The sequence below is a fragment of the Leishmania major genome, chromosome 19 (genome assembly GCF_000002725.2).
Source record: "Leishmania major strain Friedlin complete genome, chromosome 19".
NCBI classification, from domain to species: Eukaryota; Euglenozoa; class Kinetoplastea; order Trypanosomatida; family Trypanosomatidae; genus Leishmania; species Leishmania major.
The window spans coordinates 1-19,686 of record NC_007260.2 but is presented as its reverse complement, the minus strand read 5'-3'; the positions used below and the strand labels follow the sequence as shown (position 1 = coordinate 19,686).

Below are 19,686 nucleotides of genomic sequence, written 5' to 3'. Positions count from 1 at the left end.
CCATCTCCCATCCTCCTCCTCCAACGCTCCCCTCTCTCTCTCTCTTCAGTCAGCCCGTTGCTTCTGTACGTCTTTCTCTGTGGGCTTCCGTCAGCTCGACACCCGAATCGAGAGAGAAGGCAAAGCGCACACCCCTCTGTGCGCTGCCGTGTTGCGATTGCTTTCCGGATTCGACTTCCTACTCATGCGCTGGTGTGTCTCGCTTTGCAGGGAGGGGGAAGGAAGCACGGTGTCGACAATGGCGCGATGCCTGCCTTGCCTGCGTTTGTTTCTTCCGTGCGGAATGAAATGCGTCACCGGTGGTGTTGATCTGAATCCTCGGGTCTCCCCGGCGGCTCCTCTCTGGCACTTCATGCGCTGTATGCCGTTACGGCTTCATCGAGAGCGGCGCTTTGGTCACCCTTGCCCCCCTCTTCCGTACTCTTCTGCGTTCCTCACGTTATCTGCGTATATATGTCGACTACCTCTTCCGCGTGCCGACCTTTCTCAACCTTCTCTACCCTTTCGTACGCTGGGTGCACACAAGGGCGGCACACACACACACACACACACACACACCTGCACGTTACTCTCTTAGTCTTTTCGTGTCGTTTCACACAAGCGCAGAGACAGAAGAACGAAAACGACAGACGCACTCGTTCACATACTTCCCCGCTCTTGCAACTTGACAAGCATGCGCGGCGGGCGCGGTGGCTTCGGTGGACGCGGCGGCGGCGGTCGCGGTGGTGGCGGCCGCGGAGGTGGTGGCCGTGGCGGTGGGCGTGGCGGTGGGCGTGGTGGTGGTCGCGGTGGTGGCGGCCGCGGCGGTGGTGGCCGTGGCGGTCGTGGAGGTGCGGGTGCGCCGAAGGGCAACATCTTCCACCCGCATGCCCGCTTCAACGGCTGCTACCTCTTGGCCGGCAAGGACACCCTCTCCACGCGGTCGCTGGTCCCTGGCGTGTCGGTGTACAGCGAGAAGCGTGTGAACGGCACGGTGGCCGGCGAGTCTGAGTCGAACGAGTTCCGCGTATGGAACCCGTACCGCTCCAAGCTAGCGTCCGCGATCTACGCTGGTGTAGCCAGCATATACATGGAGCCTGGTTCTGCCGTGCTGTACCTCGGCGCAGCCAGCGGCACCACTGTTAGCCACGTCTCGGACCTTGTCGGACCGGAGGGCGTCGTTTACGCGGTAGAGTTCTCGCACCGCAGCGGCCGTGACCTGGAAGAGATGACGAAGCGCCGCAGCAACATTGTCCCCATCCTGGAGGATGCCCGCTACCCGCAGAAGTACCGCATGCTCATTCCCCGTCTGGTGGACTGCATCTTCATGGACGTCGCCCAGCCGGATCAGGCGCGCATTCTAGCCCTCAACGCCCAACACTTCTTGAAGGCGAACGGTGGCTTTGTGATTTCGATCAAGGCGAACTGCATCGATTCCACGGCGGATCCGGCAGCGGTGTTTGCGTCCGAGGTTCAGAAGCTGAAGGATTCTGGCCTCCGCCCAAAGGAGCAGGTATCACTAGAGCCCTTCGAGCGTGACCACTGCGTCGTCACGGGCTACTACAAGAACGTCCCACAGGCGACGTAAAAGGCCGTGCCTCGTACAAGAGGCACTCATCCGATGGATCCCGGTCCTGCTGTTTCTCTCTGCACGGCTTTCGATGTTATGTTGCGTGCGCGGGTGGCTGCGCGATGCCAGGCCAAGGACCATGGAGCCCCGGCTGCGACGAAGTGGGGGCTTGGCAGCACTGTCGAGGGTGAGTGGTGAATGCCATCCCAGTGCGCACGTGCCTGTGTGTCTGTGCACGGTCGTGTGTTGTTGTGTAATGGAGGGCGAGGAGGGGTAACGAAAGCGCCCAGGCGCAAGAGAGCATGATTGAGAGGACAGGACCAATAAAGAGGGCAGAGCGCGACACCATTCTAGTCTTCCTTTTGTTGTTTCTCTGTTCTTCTCCCGCGATCTATGTGAAAGAGAGAAAAGGCGTGCGTGAGAGAGGCAAGAGCGAAAGGTGGCATGCAGAGGAGGAAAAGGAGCACCCCATCGTGTGCAGTAGTGGTAGTGGTGCCGCCCCCTTCTTGTTTGGGTCGTCAGCCATGCACACGTACGTACACGCACCATCTCTCTCTCTCTCGCTCGCAGTTCCGCTCCATAAATTGTCCTTCGTTCTCTTCTCTTGTGCATTCGGTGCAGGTGTGCGGTTTTCTTTTGTTTTTTTTTGAACGATAATGGAGAAGAAAGCGAAAACAATATTTTCTTCTCTCCTCTAACATCTGCGACGTAATCGACACTTTTTTCTTCTCTTCCTTGTCTCCTCGTCCTTGTGATGTGGCTACGATGACGGCTGTGAAGGGGTGGCGTGTCTCCTCGTGCCCATCTCACCCCCTCCCACGAACAAAAAAAAAAACAGAAGGACTGAGGCGCAACAGCGAAAGGCAAAACACATACAAACAAACAAGATAACGAGCGTTAGAACGGCGGTGTTTTGTAGAGAGGGAACAAGGAAGAACGCAAAGAGAGAAAGAGGAGCTCCTCGTGAGACCCGCTTTTCCACAGCAGCAATGTAAGCGCCGTACCCGCCCCTCTCACGATTATCGGCGGGTCTCTCCTTCGCAACGGAGAATGACAGCGCCCCCACCCTCCTCCACCCCCTTCGCCGATACCCCCGGCGGCGCAGCGAAGGGGAAACAAAGCTCCGGATAGCCGCTTCCCAGCGATGCCCTTGACAATGGAGCACAGCGCAGCCGCGTCAGCGAGAACGTGCTGAAAAGGCCACATTCGTTGATCCGCGTGCTGCGCGCGATGCCCTTTCCGTCAGCCCCAGCCGCCTCCAAGTATTCACTTTGCAGCTCACTCGTTATGATGACGGCACTCCGACAAACCCTCTCCACTTCTTTTTTTGGTTGTGCCTCTTCATCCACATGCACATATAAACCTATATGCACGTTCAAACACTAACACGTACCATTGTTTTTTCCCCCGTACCGTGTCTCCCTCATCGTGTGCAGTTGGAGAAAGGGCTGCGTGCACCTACACGTTGTGAAGCGAGGCAAACAAAGAAAGAAAAGCAGCATCAACGTGCATCAGCGAAACAGTCGACCTACATCCTCGCAAAGCGCGGTCCACTTTGGGTTCCTCGAAACCTCGCAGCATCACGCGTCAGCACACGCAAGCCCTCATAGAACAGTAGCAAGACACTCAGCTCCACACACCTCTTCCGCTTATCCTTCAAGACTGACTTGCGGCCCTGTTTAGTGACGGGACGGACACGAGCAACGAACATCTGACACCAGAGCCGGTCTACCCTGACTGCTACGACTCGTACACTCGCTTCCTTCTCCTCATTTCATTTCTCCCGAGAAGAGCGTCAAGCATTATCTGCAACAGCGACGCACAAGTGACCAGAACAACCGTATTGCCCTGCAATGAAGCCGAAAGCGGCCCAGGTGCGGCAGCAGCAGTCGCTGAATCGGCGTGTCAAGCTAGAGGAGAGTGCTGCGCGGGTGCAGCAGGACATCCTCGCACGACAGGCCGCCATGCGCAACATGGGCGGTGAACAGCATAGGTACCCCATGTACGGGTATGCGGGTCACCCAGCGCGCAACCGCGACCCCAACCGCGGCGTCATTACGCAGACCGAATGGAGCGAGCTTGTGGAGCGGCACGAAGACTCGGGCAAGTGCTTCCGCTACTTCTTTGGCGTTCTCATTATCGCTGCCATCCTCCTCCTCACAATCTCCAAGTACGACGAGGAATACAACTTGGAGGTGCCGCAGGTGGAGTCTGGTAAGGGCTTTGGGGAGGTCCTGAACCCTGAGCGCGCTGTGGACGCCAAGGAGCTGGAGAGCTACTACCACACGCTCGGCGTCGAGGGCCGGCTTAACCTGACGCGCAAGACGGCGTCACCTGCGACCGATGCGTCTGAGGAGAAGCCGTCGTCGAGGAAGGCTGCCGACGACCCCGATAAGGCGCGCCGCCGCGAGAACTACCAGGTGCGGCAACAAATCAAGCGGGCCTTTCAGGATCATCAGGAGAAGTACGGCCAGCTAGTCCACTGCGGTCGCACGTGTGAGGCACAGAACAAACAGGTAGAGCTTGCTTACCAAAAGCTGACGTCGCAGGTAGATCGGGAGCTCTTCGGCGTGCTGCTGGACGCGAAGAACACCAAGTCTGTGCGGTCCACCACTCCTGCTCAGCTCAAGGCGAAGTACGAAGAGAAGCGTCAGAAGATCTTCGAGACGGAGGAGGACGAGGAGGACCGCAACATGGCGCTGGAGGAGCTGAAGGACGCGTATGAGATCATCGAGAACCCTGATGCACGCAAGTACTACCTTCTCTATGGCGCCAAGCCACCGGAGCATATGCGTCACGTTAGCGCCCGCCACGGTGGCTGGGGGCAGGAGATGGCGCTGGGAACCTTCAAGTACCGCATCATAATTATGTGGTTGGAGTTCCTGCACCAGTACATTGGTGTGTGGGGCGAGACCGCCGTTCTCGGATGCGTCGTGCTTTTTATGCTGTCGCGCCTGCCTCAGGCGCTGAAGGACTCACAGCGGCTCCTGGACGAGTTGGACCTTCAGGACGAGCACGCCGAGGAGGAGAAGAGGGCGGCAGAGCAGCAAGTGCAGAGAGAGTAGGCCGCCGTTCTCATGATGTGGTCATGCATTGCTCCCAAACTCGGTTATTCCGCTGTTGCAGAGCCGTGTGGGTGCTCTGGCGCACATTTCTGTCTGGCGAGGTGAAGAGAAATGCATGCACAATGGAAAGCTGTTAAGGCGCGCGCGCACACACACACACACACACACACACCAACCCTCTCGGCACACTGCCTCGAATCTCTCCCTGCGATCACCTTTTCTCCCCTGGTGCTTCTTTCCCTTGCACCCTGCCGCGGCACGTGTCCCTGCTGCGTGCACGGTCGGTTGCGCGTGGGTGAGACTGCATTGCGGACATGTTTGTACGTCACACCCGCATAATTGTGCATGGGCTCTCTTAATCCTTTTTGATCGTCTATGCTGGCGTCTTCGCGGTTTGCCTCTTTTCAGCGAAGCATCTTTTGTGCTGAATCGTTCCTCCAGCACTTCCTCTGTGCAATGCAGTGATTGCCACCGTCGGTGTTCACGGACACCGCCTCTGTGCGTGTGTATCAGCGTGATGAGGGCCACAGGGATGCGCTGTGCTCCACTTCTGCTGGTCGACGCCGCACGGCATCGAGACTCGCAATGGAGTGTCTACGCCCAGGCGCGCCGGGCTCGTTGCCCGCCTCCGCGTGCGTACTATGGAGTCGGCGTGTCTCACACTACCCTTCACTCGCCTCTTCTGTTTGTGCGTATCTCTCTGTCCCTTGTCTACTTTGTCTCTCCGCCTTCCTTTCCGCAACCACGGCCGCGCACAGTGCTTTGTTTGTGCGACTTCTTCCTTTCCAACTCCCTCCCTCGACTGAAACCGGGGAATGCGCGTTGTCGTACGAAGCAATGGATAAACAAGACTACTACACCATCTTGGGCATATCACGTACCGCAAACAAGGATGCGATCCGCCAAGCGTACAAGCTGAAGGCGCTGCAGCTGCACCCGGACAAGAACCCGAACGGCGAGGCAATTTTTAAATTAGTTGTGAACGCGTACCAAACACTCAATGACCCCACAAAGCGCTCGGCTTACGACCGGGAGCTGACGCGGCGGGACCGTGGCTTTGGCGCTCATCCGTTCCGACAAGCGGCGCCACAGCCATCGTCTCCCGCTGCCTACCCGTCGTCGTCCTACGGTGCCGACGCCGGCGCCTCGCGGAAGCCGCGCTACGCCACCGACGAGCAGCTATTCAAGGATGCCTACGAGCAGTACAAAAAGAGCCCCTTCTCGGCTACCCCCGATGGTGGGTTCCGCGGCCTCAACTCCGAGGGCACCTTTGCTGAGTGGTTCAAAAAGAAACAAGAAGAGCTGCGGCGGGCGGAGGAGGTGACCAAGGCAAAGGCTGAGTATGCCAAGAACCTCGAGCGCGAAGAGAAGCGCAGGGTTGAGGAGTGGCGCGACATGCAGCGCCGGCGAGAGGAGGAGCGCGAGGAGGAGGTGAGGCTGGCCAAGGATCAGCGCGAGCGCGAGCGCGAAATGTTGAGACGCAAGCGGGAAGCTGAGGCGAAGGAGCAGAAGGCAGCTGAGAAGAAAGCCCAGATGGAGGCCTACGCGGAGGTGCAGCGTGAGCAGCAGGCGGACGTTGAGCGCCATCTGCGTGACTTGGCGTCGCAGAAGCGCGAGTTGGCCGAGGAGCGTCGCCGCCTCGCGGAGGAAAGGGCTGAGGTGACTAACCTCGCCGCCGAGCACCGCTTCACTCGCGACATGGCGAACAAGCAGCGCGGCCAGGAACTGGCCGACGCGGTGCGCCGCGCAGACGCGAAAGTGCGCGAGGCACAGGAACAACAAATGCTCCGCGAGGTCCACGAGCGTGCCAAGGCTGAAGAGCGGGCGCGTGAGGAGAAGCTTAAGCGCGCCGAGGAGGAGCGAGCGTTAGAGGCTGAGAAGGCGCGCGAGCGCCAGCGGCAAAAAGAGGCAGAGGCTGCGGAGCAGGAGCGTAACCGCACGACAGCCGAGTTGGGAGAGCAGCGGAAGCGCGTAATTGCGCAAATGATGTCGGAGAGGCGAAGGCACGAGGAAGAGGTGTCCGCGATGCGGAGGGAGACGGATCGCATCGAGGCGGAGATGAAGGCCAAGCTGGAGGCGCTGCGCGCCGCGAAAAACGCTGGCCAAACCATTAACTTGGATGAATGGAAGTTGTAGCTTCTCCCTTCGCTCGCTCTACCACCGCATCTCTCTCGCTATCACCTGCACTGCCTTGTTTTCTTTCGCCTTCCTTCGTCTGCGTGTGTGTCTCGGTTGATCATACATCTGGCCGTTGGGGGGCTCTCCTGCGTTGTTGTTTTGTGTATTTTTTTCTTGTGTGTTTTTTTCCCTCAGCTCCGTCCTAGTTGGTGTTTTATCCTCGTGTGTTTTTTCACCCTCTCCCTCCCACCTCTTCCTCGCCTCGCGGACGAAACTGCTGAAGGGAAAAAAGGCGCAGCTGATGTAACTTAGAATACGTGCGCAAGGGTTGTTTTGCTCACCCGACAACTCTCCCACATGCACGCGCACATTCTGTTTTTCTTTCCCTTCTTTCTCTCTTTTTTTCAGTTCCTTTTCCCACTCTTCTTCTGAAGCAACGCTCACTTATGAGTTTCCATCGGTGCTGCTCGCTCTTGAGCATGTGCCAGACGCACATTAAACAACCCGATGCGAAACGCAGTCTGCTGTGATAGGCATGCGCTGCTATGCGGTGAGCAGTCCGTATCCCCCTTCGTCTTCCTCCCGGTGCTGTGTTGAAGGAGAAACGGGTGGACGAGGACACACAAAAGCGTTCGCGCTTCTCAGCGCCAAACACTACATGCGAGATCCCTCGCTGGGAGCCGGCTCCTTCCCCCTCCCCCCCCCGCTTTCTTGTGCCTCCACATCTGTTGTGCCGAACCGCCCATGCAAAGAGAGAGCTACGCGCATCTCAATCTTGCATGTGTGATAGCGTGCGTGAAGTGAGTTCGCACTGGACTGCATGAGCCACTGCCGATGCGTGGCTTCGCCATGATGAAACACTTTTCTTCTCCCTCTTCATCTCCCGCTCTCTCGCACGCACACGCCTATGATCTCTTTGCGCCGCAGCTCGTCGCTTCTCGTGGAGGAGTGGAAATCGATCGTGGCGCCGGTGTGCTACGCTTCTCTCGAATTCTTTGTCGTATCTTCAACGTTCTCACTTATTAGACCCTTCATCATGTTCAGCGGCATGTACGGCGGCGGGCTAGGTGGCATGGGCAGTGCCATGTACGGTGGCGGCTTAGGTGGCATGGGTGGCATGTACGGTGGGGGCTTAGGTGGCATGAGTGGCATGTACGGAAACTCGGGTCTCATGGGAGGCTCATCGTACGCCATGAGCGGTGGCCTCAACAGCTTTGTCCGAAACAACCCGTACGGTTCCAACTCCAACTACAGCGTTGGCGGTTTTAACAGCCTCGGCAGCAACGCCGACGGTACTCAGAACAACGGCATGCAATCCTCGATCAACTTACAACAGCAAGCGGACCAGTCCAATCACCTAGCATCCCCTATCCACCAGCACGCTGCGACTTTGCCACCACTGAACGAGTCACCTGAGGAGCGCAGCCGTCGCATCCAGGCGGAGCACAAGAAGGAACGCCAGCTGATTCGGCAGCAGCGGGAACAGCACCGACAAGCGCGCCTGCAGGCCCGGATGGAGATTGTGGGCCACCTCACCAACGTGCTCGTGCAGGGCCTCCGCTCTGCCATGGAGCTCTTCGGCGTGTGCTTCGGTACCTACTATAGCATGAAGGCAGTGCGCGCATTTTCGAGCGCGCAGGAGCGGATGCCAAGCATGGGGATGGGCATGGGCGCTAATTACCCGTACGGCGCCGCGGTCGCCAAGACGCAGGCGGTCGCGACGGGCGCTTCGGGGGTCCAGCAGGTCGCCAAAGCCGCCAGCGGAGGCTCGAGCAAGTGGCGGGCGTGGCTGCTCTGCATAGCCTTTTTCCTTTTGGGCGAGGTCGTGTACGGGATCGCCACACGCCAGCGCGCAAAGCTGCCGCAGCGCCGGCGTCGCATCACCGGCCCAGCAGAGGACGCCTACGGAAACGTACTTAGCCAGGATGAGTACGAGGTGAGCATCCGCTCCAGCGACGCCGAGTCGCGCCTGACGGAGGGGGACAAGGGCGAGGAGGAGACGCTCTCGGAGGCATGGGGACAGGCATACAACGCCAATGGCGTGTGCGGTGTCTCACAGGCGGCAAGGCCAAGTGGTGGCAACGGTACCCGCCGAGTATACTATGCACTGTACGACTACCAGGCTCCGCAGGCCGACGGTTCGTGCTTGAGCTTCAAGGCGGGTGACGAGTTTGTGGTGGAGAACTACGCTGAGGGCAGCTGGTGCGAGGCGATGGCGGTGGAGGGTGGGAGCTACTCGTCTCACGGCCGTCGTGGTCTCGTACCGAGCAACTTCCTGCGTCTCGCAGAGCGCATCACAAAATTGTAGTGGCCCACGCGCTTCGTTGCTGGCCTTCCCTTGGGTCCCTCACCACCCGCTGTCTTGTTCTCTTCATCCTTGCTGCTCTGCTCTTCTTCGTGTGCTTTCTTTCCTCTGCTCTATCACACTCGCTGCCCTCTCCTGTGGCCTTTTCCTTCTCCTGCCCAATCCCGCTCCCTCTTCCTTCTCTCATTTCCCCCCCCCATCCCCAATGACTGCGTTGGCACTGCCTGCACGGCGCGACGCGACAGGGAAAGGAAAGGAGGATGTCATGAGCGGAGGGTCCCAAGAAAGAAGAGCGCTAAGGGAGTGGGTGGGTGGGTGAGGGATGAGGCACAGCAGAAGACATGGCGCCTATCCATCTGTGTGGGTGCGCGCGATATTATCCTTTCGCCTCTGAGAGTTCCGTTCAGGGTTTCTTACTGCCAGCTCTTACCGTCGAGCACACTTTTTTTTGTTTGCGGAACGAGCAGGGTGAGAAGGGGTTGGGGACAGGTTATCTACTGCAGTCTCCGTGTCTGTGTGAGCAAGTGAGGAGCGAGTCGGTGTTGCGTACGTCGGCAGAGGGGGAGGGATTGAGCGAGACGGCGGCTTTTGTCCTCATCTCCTCTTTCTGGTGGCTCCGACACTCCTCCCTTCCCCCCCCCATCTTACACAGCTCATTTTCTCCCCTCGTGTGTGTGTGTGTGTGTGTTTCCTCCCGTGCTATCTGATCCGCATTTCATCTTTCAAAAGCATTTGTACCCTTTTTCTTTGCGTCGTCTCGCCTCTCGGTTTGTTTCCTTCTCCACCTGACTCTCTCTGTGTGTCTGCGCTTGCGTGTTACTGTCATGGGTGTTCGTGTCTGTCTTTGTGTTCTCCTGTCCCTTGTTGTCTCGTCGCTCTCTGTTTGTTTCATCCCGTATTCTTCTAAGGTGCAGGGCGACGTCACTTTATAACGCTCTCATTTGCCGTCTACGTGCCCTCGACTCTATAACGGAGAACGGGAGACCCATGCGCATGCGGCGGGTGACCTGTTTTTCTGCATGCATTCATGTGTCTCTGTGTTCGCTCTTCTTTTGTCGCCTTCCTGTTGCCGTGCATGGGAGCGAGGAGGGCGCAAGAGGCGCACGCCTTTGTGTGTTGTTGTGCCACGACATGTCAAAGAAGCGCGCAACTCAGAGCGCCGCATCAGAGGCTGCCCGCGTGTGTGTTTGTGCGTGCCTGTGTGGTGGAAAGGCCCTTGTGCTACTTGTGTACCAGCTGCCCAGCAGTGTTGCTTTCGCGTACATCTCTGCGTCCGTCAAACTCGCCTCCTTCCGGATGCGCGCGGCTCCCCTCCTCGTGTCAGGTGAAAATGGAGCGAGCTTGAGTATCTGCGCATACCCGCGTGCGTTTGTGCAGAAGGTCGCTCACAACATTGACGGCAGAAAAGTGCCGCTTCACATGAAGACTCTAGAAGCGGAGATTAGGAAAACAAAGACGCCACTGCAGTGTGCAATCAGCGCTACTCGGATGTCGCCTTCTACGCTTCACCTCTTCCTTTTTTCCCACCCCTGCTCTCGATGACTGCTTTCACTTCTGTTGCTGTCAACCCCTTTCTTCGCACGCACGTGCGCACACAAACCGGGAACTCCATATGTCCAACGAGCTGTCTTCTCCTAGAAAGGAAGACATGGCAGATACTCAGCCTGCTCAGGAGGCGCCCGCCACCGACGCCCCCCGCGCGGAACGCAATTTCGGCCGAGGCCGTGGCGGACGCGGTGGCCGTGGCCGTGGCCGCGGTGGCCCGGGTGAGGAGAAAGAGTGGGTCCCGTGCACCAAGCTGGGTCGCCTCGTGAAGGCGCAGAAGGTCACCTCTCTGGAAGAGATCTTCCTCTTCTCGATGCCCATCAAGGAGCACCAGATCGTCGACACCCTCATCGCTGAGGGCCAGCTGCACGACGAGATGATGAAGATCTACCCCGTGCAGAAGGCCACGTCGGCCGGCCAGCGCACCCGCTTCAAGGCATTCAACGTCGTCGGCGACTGTGACGGCCACATCGGCATCGGTGCCCGCGTCGGCAAGGAGGTGTCGCTGGCGATTCGCGCCTCAATGATTGCGGCCAAGCTCAACATCGTGCCGGTGCGCCGCGGCTACTGGGGCAACAAAATTGGTGAGCCACACACGATTCCGATGAAGGTGACAGGCAAGTGCGGTTCCGTCGCGGTCCGTCTCGTGCCCGCGCCCCGCGGTACCGGCATTGTCGCGGCCCCCGTGCCCAAGAAGATCCTCGAGTTTGCCGGTGTCGAGGACGTGTACACGAGCTCCCGTGGCAAAACCCGCACGCACGGCAACCTGATCATGGCCACGTTCTACGCCCTGCGCAAGACCTACGGCTTCCTCACGCCCGACCTCTGGGCGGACACGGAGCCCAGCCGCGATCCGACCGACGAGCATGCTGAGCTGCTTGCCGAGATGACCACCGCCTAAGGCTTGGATAGCAGAGAAGGTCTTTTACCTCAAGGGTGACAGTCATTTTGCCTATCTTTTCCTTTTCGTCACTTTTTTTTATTATTTTTCTCGTGAGACGTCTTCGAAAAGAAAAGTCGCATATTGGTCGAGTACGCTCATCACCAGCTGCGCTGTGACTCCTCCCACTTGGGAAGTGACACTGCCGCGTTGGAGACGCCCGTGCTGCACGCCGCTGTATCTGTTGCAGCTGTTTCCTTTTATACCCCCTGTTCCTCCCTGTCCCCTCGTACCCGCGCCGCTTTGTCGCATGACGAGAGGGCCGTCTCGTATGCGGTGGCGGTGGGGCAGAGTCGCGGAAGGCAACGCACTCCATGCACATCGCAGTGCCCCTTCATAGACAGAAAACGGCTGCTCTGACATGTGCAACACACAACGCCGTTCTCTTGCTTTCACTTTTTCTCATGCTTCACACTCGCTGCCATTGGCGAGTCTATCTCTCCTGCCCACATCGACAAACACTTCACTGACAGATTCTCAGCGCGTGCCTTCATCAAGTCACATACGACAAGCCTTCTTCTACATTTCCCACCCCCTCACACCGCCATGGCTTCTTCCCGCAAGGCTTCCAACCCGCACAAGTCGCACCGCAAGCCGAAGCGCTCGTGGAACGTGTACGTGGGCCGCTCGCTGAAGGCGATCAACGCCCAGATGTCGATGTCGCACCGCACGATGAAGATCGTGAACTCGTACGTGAACGACGTGATGGAGCGCATCTGCACTGAGGCCGCGTCGATTGTTCGCGCGAACAAGAAGCGCACGTTGGGTGCGCGCGAGGTGCAGACGGCGGTGCGCATTGTGCTGCCGGCGGAGCTCGCGAAGCATGCCATGGCTGAGGGCACGAAGGCCGTGTCGAGCGCGTCCCGCTAAAGCGGCTTGCCGGATGCCGCGTGAGTAGGAGGGTGGCTGCCGCAAACGCTGACCTCGGCGACTGCGGCGTGGCGCTCCCCTTCTCCTCCTTTTCCGGCGGTGTGTGTCATGCATCTGCGTGACTCCTCCCTCTCATAGATGCAAGTTTTTCTTTTTGACCCCTCCCTGTTTGACCTGCAGCCACACGGATCGCTGTGCGACGTGGACGGTGCGTGCTGACCGCAGAGCAAAACACAAGACACATTCTGCACCGCCGTTGGTGCCACCTGCGGCCTGCGACGCCGCCAGTGATGCCCATCTCGCCCCGTTGCCCTATACACCCTGTGAAGAGAGGCGCCGCGGTGCCGACGCCTTCTAGCATCTCTTCCTTTCCCGTGACCACTGCATGCTTCCTCGCTTTGCCTTCCTGCCACGCCGGCTTCCTCAACTTTCCCTTCCCTCGCCACCTGCTTTTTCTCCTCATGGGTTCTGCGGCAGCTTCCCAGCCCACCTTCGCTATCCAGCCACTCTCGCTCTTCTACATCTCCCACCCCCTCACACCGCCATGGCTTCTTCCCGCAAGGCTTCCAACCCGCACAAGTCGCACCGCAAGCCGAAGCGCTCGTGGAACGTGTACGTGGGCCGCTCGCTGAAGGCGATCAACGCCCAGATGTCGATGTCGCACCGCACGATGAAGATCGTGAACTCGTACGTGAACGACGTGATGGAGCGCATCTGCACTGAGGCCGCGTCGATTGTTCGCGCGAACAAGAAGCGCACGTTGGGTGCGCGCGAGGTGCAGACGGCGGTGCGCATTGTGCTGCCGGCGGAGCTCGCGAAGCATGCCATGGCTGAGGGCACGAAGGCCGTGTCGAGCGCGTCCCGCTAAAGCGGCTTGCCGGATGCCGCGTGAGTAGGAGGGTGGCTGCCGCAAACGCTGACCTCGGCGACTGCGGCGTGGCGCTCCCCTTCTCCTCCTTTTCCGGCGGTGTGTGTCATGCATCTGCGTGACTCCTCCCTCTCATAGATGCAAGTTTTTCTTTTTGACCCCTCCCTGTTTGACCTGCAGCCACACGGATCGCTGTGCGACGTGGACGGTGCGTGCTGACCGCAGAGCAAAACACAAGACACATTCTGCACCGCCGTTGGTGCCACCTGCGGCCTGCGACGCCGCCAGTGATGCCCATCTCGCCCCGTTGCCCTATACACCCTGTGAAGAGAGGCGCCGCGGTGCCGACGCCTTCTAGCATCTCTTCCTTTCCCGTGACCACTGCATGCTTCCTCGCTTTGCCTTCCTGCCACGCCGGCTTCCTCAACTTTCCCTTCCCTCGCCACCTGCTTTTTCTCCTCATGGGTTCTGCGGCAGCTTCCCAGCCCACCTTCGCTATCCAGCCACTCTCGCTCTTCTACATCTCCCACCCCCTCACACCGCCATGGCTTCTTCCCGCAAGGCTTCCAACCCGCACAAGTCGCACCGCAAGCCGAAGCGCTCGTGGAACGTGTACGTGGGCCGCTCGCTGAAGGCGATCAACGCCCAGATGTCGATGTCGCACCGCACGATGAAGATCGTGAACTCGTACGTGAACGACGTGATGGAGCGCATCTGCACTGAGGCCGCGTCGATTGTTCGCGCGAACAAGAAGCGCACGTTGGGTGCGCGCGAGGTGCAGACGGCGGTGCGCATTGTGCTGCCGGCGGAGCTCGCGAAGCATGCCATGGCTGAGGGCACGAAGGCCGTGTCGAGCGCGTCCCGCTAAAGCGGCTTGCCGGATGCCGCGTGAGTAGGAGGGTGGCTGCCGCAAACGCTGACCTCGGCGACTGCGGCGTGGCGCTCCCCTTCTCCTCCTTTTCCGGCGGTGTGTGTCATGCATCTGCGTGACTCCTCCCTCTCATAGATGCAAGCTTTTCTTTTCTCTCGACGTTTTACTTTTCTCCTCCCCCTCCCTCAACGTGAAGTGTATATGACAGCGTACTGGACATGAAGTTGCACAAGAAATGTCCCTCTCCTGCTGAGTCACAGATCAGGAGGGGGGGGAGTCGATGGCGTCTTGCGGTGTGTGCACTCGCCATACCAAACGTGTTCGAGGGTGACGACGGCACGCGTGAAGAACATCCGCTTGCTGTCACCTACGCGCAGCTGTTCTAGCCTCTTGTCGCAGTTTTATGCTCCTCAGCGATTTCCCCGTATTAACCTCTTGGTCTCGCCAGGGAGCTGGTCCGTTTGACCGGCAAGCACCTCATCTCATCTCCCTACCACCCCCGATTTCTCTCCCTTTCCCTCACGCGCCCCCCTTCACTCCTCTGCCACGGTGCGCACACCCGCACGCACAAATCATGCAGCTAGTGAACACCCGCGATTTTCATTTGCTTTTCTCTAACCCCCTCCGTCTTCGTAACAAGCAATACCACCCGACGTTGGACCAGAGAGCTCCAAAAAAGTCAAGAGCGAAAAGGTGCTAATTCTCTCTTGAAAATGAGCGCAGGCCCGAAGCCAGAGCCCCGCCAGGCCCCGAGAGAGCGGAACTCGCCAAAGCCCCCCACCGCCAACTCCAGTAGTGCTCCCGCAGAGCGCCCGCAGCGCCGCCGTGACAATGCGGAGCGCCGTGAGGGCGGTGAGCGTGGTGAGCGCGGCGATCGCCGTGACCGTCCAGAGCGCCAGGAACGTCCGCGCCGCCCGCAGGCGGGACCGACTGCCGCTGCGGAGAGGAGCAAGCCAGCTACCGAGGAAAAAGCGCATGGTCCAGTTGTGCACGTGAAGGGCGACATTGCGTCGGGGTCGACGTGGGCAAAGAACGGAAGTGGCCCATCGTTTGCGGATATGGTGCGTCAGCGCACCAGCGCGGGGGCTGGAATCCACGCCACCAAAGAGACTCCCTCTCCACAGAAAGGGGCGCAGTCACACGTGCAGACGCCGCCGCCGCCGGAGCTGCCGCAGTCGCAGCCTGAGTCTGTGCAGCCATCTGCGCCCGCGCAGCCGGAGGAGTCGTCGGAGGAGGAGGTGGTGGTGAACACCGTCCAAGCCCCTGCGGTGGTGGAGATGGAGCCGATTCCTGAGCCGCCGGCGCCTGTGGCGCTTGTGATTGCGCCGCACTACGTGCTGGAGATTGAACGCGTTGTGTCCGTGAAGCTGCCTCCCCGTGTGACGCAGACGGCAGAGACGCAGCGCGGCCTCTACATGTTCTCAGCCCAGGCCGGCAAGCCTCCGACCCCTCCGCCGACGGTTCAGCAGCACGCTGTGTACCGCCCCGACACGGCGAACCTCGGAACGCGGCAGTGGTCCCTCGGCACTGACTCGCGCATTCAGCAGCCCCCCCAGCAGCAGCATGCTTGGCCTTCGGCTAGCCAGTTCGACTACTGGAACAACGCTCCAGAGCGCGTTCAGGCGTCCCGGCCGTTCATGGGCACCCAGGCACAGGCGCCGTACAACTCGTACCCCTCAGCAGCGCCTCTCGCGCACCAGCGCGCCACCGGCAATGCGTTCCCCGTTCGCTTCCGCTCCAGCGAGGTGCCCGAGTCGGCCCTGCGCCAGCAGTCCGCTGTCCCCTTTAACCGTGCTTCCCAGCCGACTAACGGCGGTGGCGTGTGGTAGACGAAGCTGGTGAATGAGACCGTTTGTGGTGAGAGACACGTGCCCTTCCATACCGTCGAATCACATTGTGTCTTGGCAGGCAAAGGAGAGAAGGAGGGGCAACTGAGGAAGCGGGAATTGTTCGTGTAAAAGAGAAACACAACATGCGTGACCGCATCATGACGAAGGCAGCGGTCTTTTTTTCGCACTTCACTCGCCTCCCCCCAAACGACCACCATTGCCACGCGCGGCTCTTCGTCCTCCTCCGTGGAAACATACACACACACACACACACACACACACACAAAGATGAAGGATTTTCCGCACGTCTTTCCCCCAAGAGTATATCCCCGTCACGAGCGTCTCGCAGTAGTCCTCATCACGCTAAGGCGTCTGTCTATGTGTTTCGCGTTTACGTGCATGTCTGCGTGCCTGCATCTTTTTTTTCGTAAGTAACGACAGCAAAGAACAACACAACCGACGGTCGGGGACGGCCGCAATAGACGAAATCGTGGCAAAAGACGAAGAGAAGCACAAAAAACAGAAAGACGGCCAGCATCATGCACAAGACGGCGAGAGCAGATGGAGAGGACAGTGCCTGACGTGCCACACTATGCTGCACACTCCCTCTTCCTCGCTCGGTGTTGCGTGTCTTGCGTATGTTCATTCTCCTGTTTTGCTGTCCTCGGCCTAGATAAAGGCCACCTTCGGCTATACTGCTCGATGTGCGTGTTGTACGCCGTTGCTGTTCCTCATTCTAGCGCGAATACAACCCCTCACCCTTGTTTTCTACAGGTGGAGGAGGGCACCACGGCGTGGTACCTGTTTGCGATGCTACACAGTTGACAGGGCCTCTCTGTCCCCATGGTTGTGCACACATGCGCACCTTTAGACTACGATATCTGCGATTTGCGCTCTACTCTACCGCACATCCTTGTCTTTCTTGCTGTGTGCCCTTTCTTGGTGACATTGGCGTTCATCGGTGGTGTTCAATGGGCTGTTGATCATGCTTTTATTCCCATTTTTTTTCCAGCAAGGCAAAGTTTCAAGCTGAGGCTGCTCTCTCTGTCCCCACTTCGATCCGCCTGCACGCATGCTTCATTGTGCACAGACAGACACATAAAGCAACGAGGTGCTTTTGGCTGCAGCGTCTGTCCATATATTTACACACGCGTAACATAGCCGTCGCCGCGCCGTCTTCCTCCTCCCCCAGAACAACCGCGAAAATGAACTACATGCCGAACACAGATGGGTTGATGCGCTCAACCTTGCGCGATACCATCCGTCGCCTTCACCGCGTGCGTGCGATGGCTGGGGCGAAGGATGAGAGAGAAAATCGGGACATATCCACTGACCCCTTCCAGGACTTGACGAATAACTTTGTTAGAGCCGCCACACGGGCGAAGAACAACATCAACGAACGCAACAACGGCTGCCGTCAGCACGGGCAGGACCATATGGCCATTGTGCAGTCCAACGAGATTCGCAAGGACCTCCGACTCATGGAGGAAACACTGGAAGAGATTCATAAGTTAGTGCTCGAAGCGGAGCGCCGACTAGCAAAAGAGAACAAGAAGAAGAAGCCGAAGGAAAGCAAGATTAATCTACTTGAGCGCGACTACGAGGGGCGAAGATCCCAGTACGACAACTGCGTCTCCGCGATACAGAACCTCAAGGAGATGGAGGCGCAGCGCGTTGAGGTGGCACGTACAGAAATCAACACCGTGCAGGAGATGCAGTTTGGCAAGCGCGCTCAGCTACGCCAGCAGCTACTCGGCATGCGGCGGAAGGATAACGGCAGCGGCGAGACTGTGGGGCCCGGCGATGTGGAGTTGGTGGACAGCACCGTAGGTGGTGGCACGCTACAGGAGCACGAGGAATCCAAAGAGCAGATGAAGATGATCGCCGCTCAGGACGCAAAGATCGACGCGGGGCTGTGTCGCATTAAGGAGGGCGTTGGCCGGCTGCATGACTTGGCCGTTCAAATCGGCGCGCAGATTGACATGCAGAACGCGATGCTGGATGAAACAGAGCAGGTGATCGACAAGGACACCGCGCAGCTGCGTGGCCTGAACAGGCGTCTCAAAACGTTTTTGAAGGAGACCCGCCCGATGAACTGTTTCTTGTACGTTTGCTGCGTCTTTCTCATCGTCGCCCTAACCGGCTTCTTTCTTGTGCAGTTCAACGTCATTTGAAGGGGAGGCGGCACGCATGTCTAGCCATTCTCCTACCTCGCTCTTCACCGTGACGTATACCTGGGGTCGAATGTGGCGGCGCACTAGATCGCTTCGTGTGTTGCGACTCACGATCATCTCCTTCATGCTACTCTTTCCTTGCTTTGCTTTCCACGTTCCTTGTGACCATCCTCCTTGCCAGCGCAGCTGGCCGTATCACTTTGTTGCCCTGCTGCGTCGCCCGTCCTATTTTTGCCTCTTGAACTTTTGCCTTGTCACCTATTTGCGCTGTGCATTGGTTCGACGGTTGCCTTCATGCCGAGGCAGAGAAGAAAAAAATACAAAAGTAGAAACAGTCGGGATAGGGTGGGTCGATTGCGCTCGCTCCACCCTCTCTCTCTCTGCGCAGTACCGCACTTGTTCAGTATGCACCTGTCTCTGGTCGCCAATAATGCCAGTCCGTCATGCAAAAGACGAACCAGACACTGTGTGTGTGAATGCACCGAAATTTCTCATCCGTATCACCGCCCCTCAAACCCTTCTTCTGCCTTCCGCACACCTCTGTCGCAAATCAGCCTTTGCGGCTTCTCTCTGCCTCGTCTCCCATCTCCTAAACTCTTCGCCACGACAGTATAGCCCGCGGACCGCATCAAATAACGGCGAGGTAGCAGGCAAGAAGCAGTGTGGCAAGGGAACAGTCCTTTCCACTTCGTGGCTGCCTAGGGGTCGACCTGCATCTCCACAGCGCCAGCGCGCTCTCCCGTTGAGAACCACGGCTTTCGTGCGCCGCGTGCCGCTGTTGTGACTGTGTGACAACCGGCAATTTTTCCGCGAAGAGCCACCGCTCATCACTCAAGGCGAGTTAGGTGGGCCTTTCCGCGGTGTTTTTTTTGTCCCCTTGCCTTTAGTACAGCTTCGATCGCTTTCCTCTGCGGGGTTCTCCCATTACTGCGCCTCTTGAGGAACCAGGGTTAGGGTTAGGGTTAGGGTTAGGGTTAGGGTTAGGGTTAGGGTTTATATCTCCACTGATTCCTTGCACAGCGACACCCTCTCCACCTGGACGGGTGCGTGACGGTGTACTACTGTACTGGTGTACGGGTGTGCTACTGTACTGGTTAGGGTTAGGGTTAGGGTTAGGGTTAGGGTTAGGGTTTATATCTCCACTGATTCCTTGCACAGCGACACCCTCTCCACCTGGACGGGTGCGTGACGGTGTACTACTGTACTGGTGTACGGGTGTGCTACTGTACTGGTTAGGGTTAGGGTTAGGGTTAGGGTTAGGGTTAGGGTTAGGGTTTATATCTCCACTGATTCCTTGCACAGCGACACCCTCTCCACCTGGACGGGTGCGTGACGGTGTACTACTGTACTGGTGTACGGGTGTGCTACTGTACTGGTTAGGGTTAGGGTTAGGGTTAGGGTTAGGGTTAGGGTTTATATCTCCACTGATTCCTTGCACAGCGACACCCTCTCCACCTGGACGGGTGCGTGACGGTGTACTACTGTACTGGTGTACGGGTGTGCTACTGTACTGGTTAGGGTTAGGGTTAGGGTTAGGGTTAGGGTTAGGGTT

General features: G+C 58.5%; 10 protein-coding genes across 10 annotated transcripts; all 10 read left to right on the top strand.

Moving 5' to 3' along the window:
* Positions 1-673: 673 nt before the first annotated feature.
* On the top strand, positions 674-1,567 carry LMJF_19_0100 (putative fibrillarin; the record flags this gene model as incomplete). Its single annotated transcript, XM_001682535.1, has 1 exon — positions 674-1,567. One exon carries the CDS (start codon positions 674-676, stop codon positions 1,565-1,567), a length of 894 nt encoding a protein of 297 aa, XP_001682587.1.
* A 1,835-nt stretch (positions 1,568-3,402) lies between these two features.
* On the top strand, positions 3,403-4,614 carry LMJF_19_0090 (conserved hypothetical protein; the record flags this gene model as incomplete). The annotated part of the gene is made up of 1 exon (XM_001682534.1): positions 3,403-4,614. One exon carries the CDS (start codon positions 3,403-3,405, stop codon positions 4,612-4,614), a length of 1,212 nt encoding a protein of 403 aa, XP_001682586.1.
* Positions 4,615-5,451: 837 nt separating this feature from the next.
* On the top strand, positions 5,452-6,750 carry LMJF_19_0080 (conserved hypothetical protein; the record flags this gene model as incomplete). The annotated part of the gene is made up of 1 exon (XM_001682533.1): positions 5,452-6,750. One exon carries the CDS (start codon positions 5,452-5,454, stop codon positions 6,748-6,750), a length of 1,299 nt encoding a protein of 432 aa, XP_001682585.1.
* An 889-nt stretch (positions 6,751-7,639) lies between these two features.
* On the top strand, positions 7,640-9,040 carry PEX13 (putative peroxin 13; the record flags this gene model as incomplete). Its single annotated transcript, XM_001682532.1, has 1 exon — positions 7,640-9,040. One exon carries the CDS (start codon positions 7,640-7,642, stop codon positions 9,038-9,040), a length of 1,401 nt encoding a protein of 466 aa, XP_001682584.1.
* A 1,645-nt stretch (positions 9,041-10,685) lies between these two features.
* LMJF_19_0060 (40S ribosomal protein S2) lies at positions 10,686-11,483 on the top strand (the record flags this gene model as incomplete). Its single annotated transcript, XM_001682531.1, has 1 exon — positions 10,686-11,483. The coding sequence occupies one exon, from the start codon at positions 10,686-10,688 to the stop codon at positions 11,481-11,483; it is 798 nt and encodes a 265-aa protein (XP_001682583.1).
* Positions 11,484-12,068: 585 nt separating this feature from the next.
* On the top strand, positions 12,069-12,392 carry LMJF_19_0050 (histone H2B; the record flags this gene model as incomplete). Its single annotated transcript, XM_001682530.1, has 1 exon — positions 12,069-12,392. The coding sequence occupies one exon, from the start codon at positions 12,069-12,071 to the stop codon at positions 12,390-12,392; it is 324 nt and encodes a 107-aa protein (XP_001682582.1).
* Positions 12,393-12,936: 544 nt separating this feature from the next.
* Positions 12,937-13,260, top strand: LMJF_19_0040 (histone H2B; the record flags this gene model as incomplete). The annotated part of the gene is made up of 1 exon (XM_001682529.1): positions 12,937-13,260. The coding sequence occupies one exon, from the start codon at positions 12,937-12,939 to the stop codon at positions 13,258-13,260; it is 324 nt and encodes a 107-aa protein (XP_001682581.1).
* Positions 13,261-13,804: 544 nt separating this feature from the next.
* On the top strand, positions 13,805-14,128 carry LMJF_19_0030 (histone H2B; the record flags this gene model as incomplete). The annotated part of the gene is made up of 1 exon (XM_001682528.1): positions 13,805-14,128. One exon carries the CDS (start codon positions 13,805-13,807, stop codon positions 14,126-14,128), a length of 324 nt encoding a protein of 107 aa, XP_001682580.1.
* A 1,061-nt stretch (positions 14,129-15,189) lies between these two features.
* Positions 15,190-15,960, top strand: LMJF_19_0020 (conserved hypothetical protein; the record flags this gene model as incomplete). Its single annotated transcript, XM_001682527.1, has 1 exon — positions 15,190-15,960. One exon carries the CDS (start codon positions 15,190-15,192, stop codon positions 15,958-15,960), a length of 771 nt encoding a protein of 256 aa, XP_001682579.1.
* Positions 15,961-17,246: 1,286 nt separating this feature from the next.
* On the top strand, positions 17,247-18,134 carry LMJF_19_0010 (putative Qb-SNARE protein; the record flags this gene model as incomplete). The annotated part of the gene is made up of 1 exon (XM_001682526.1): positions 17,247-18,134. One exon carries the CDS (start codon positions 17,247-17,249, stop codon positions 18,132-18,134), a length of 888 nt encoding a protein of 295 aa, XP_001682578.1.
* Positions 18,135-19,686: the final 1,552 nt, after the last annotated feature.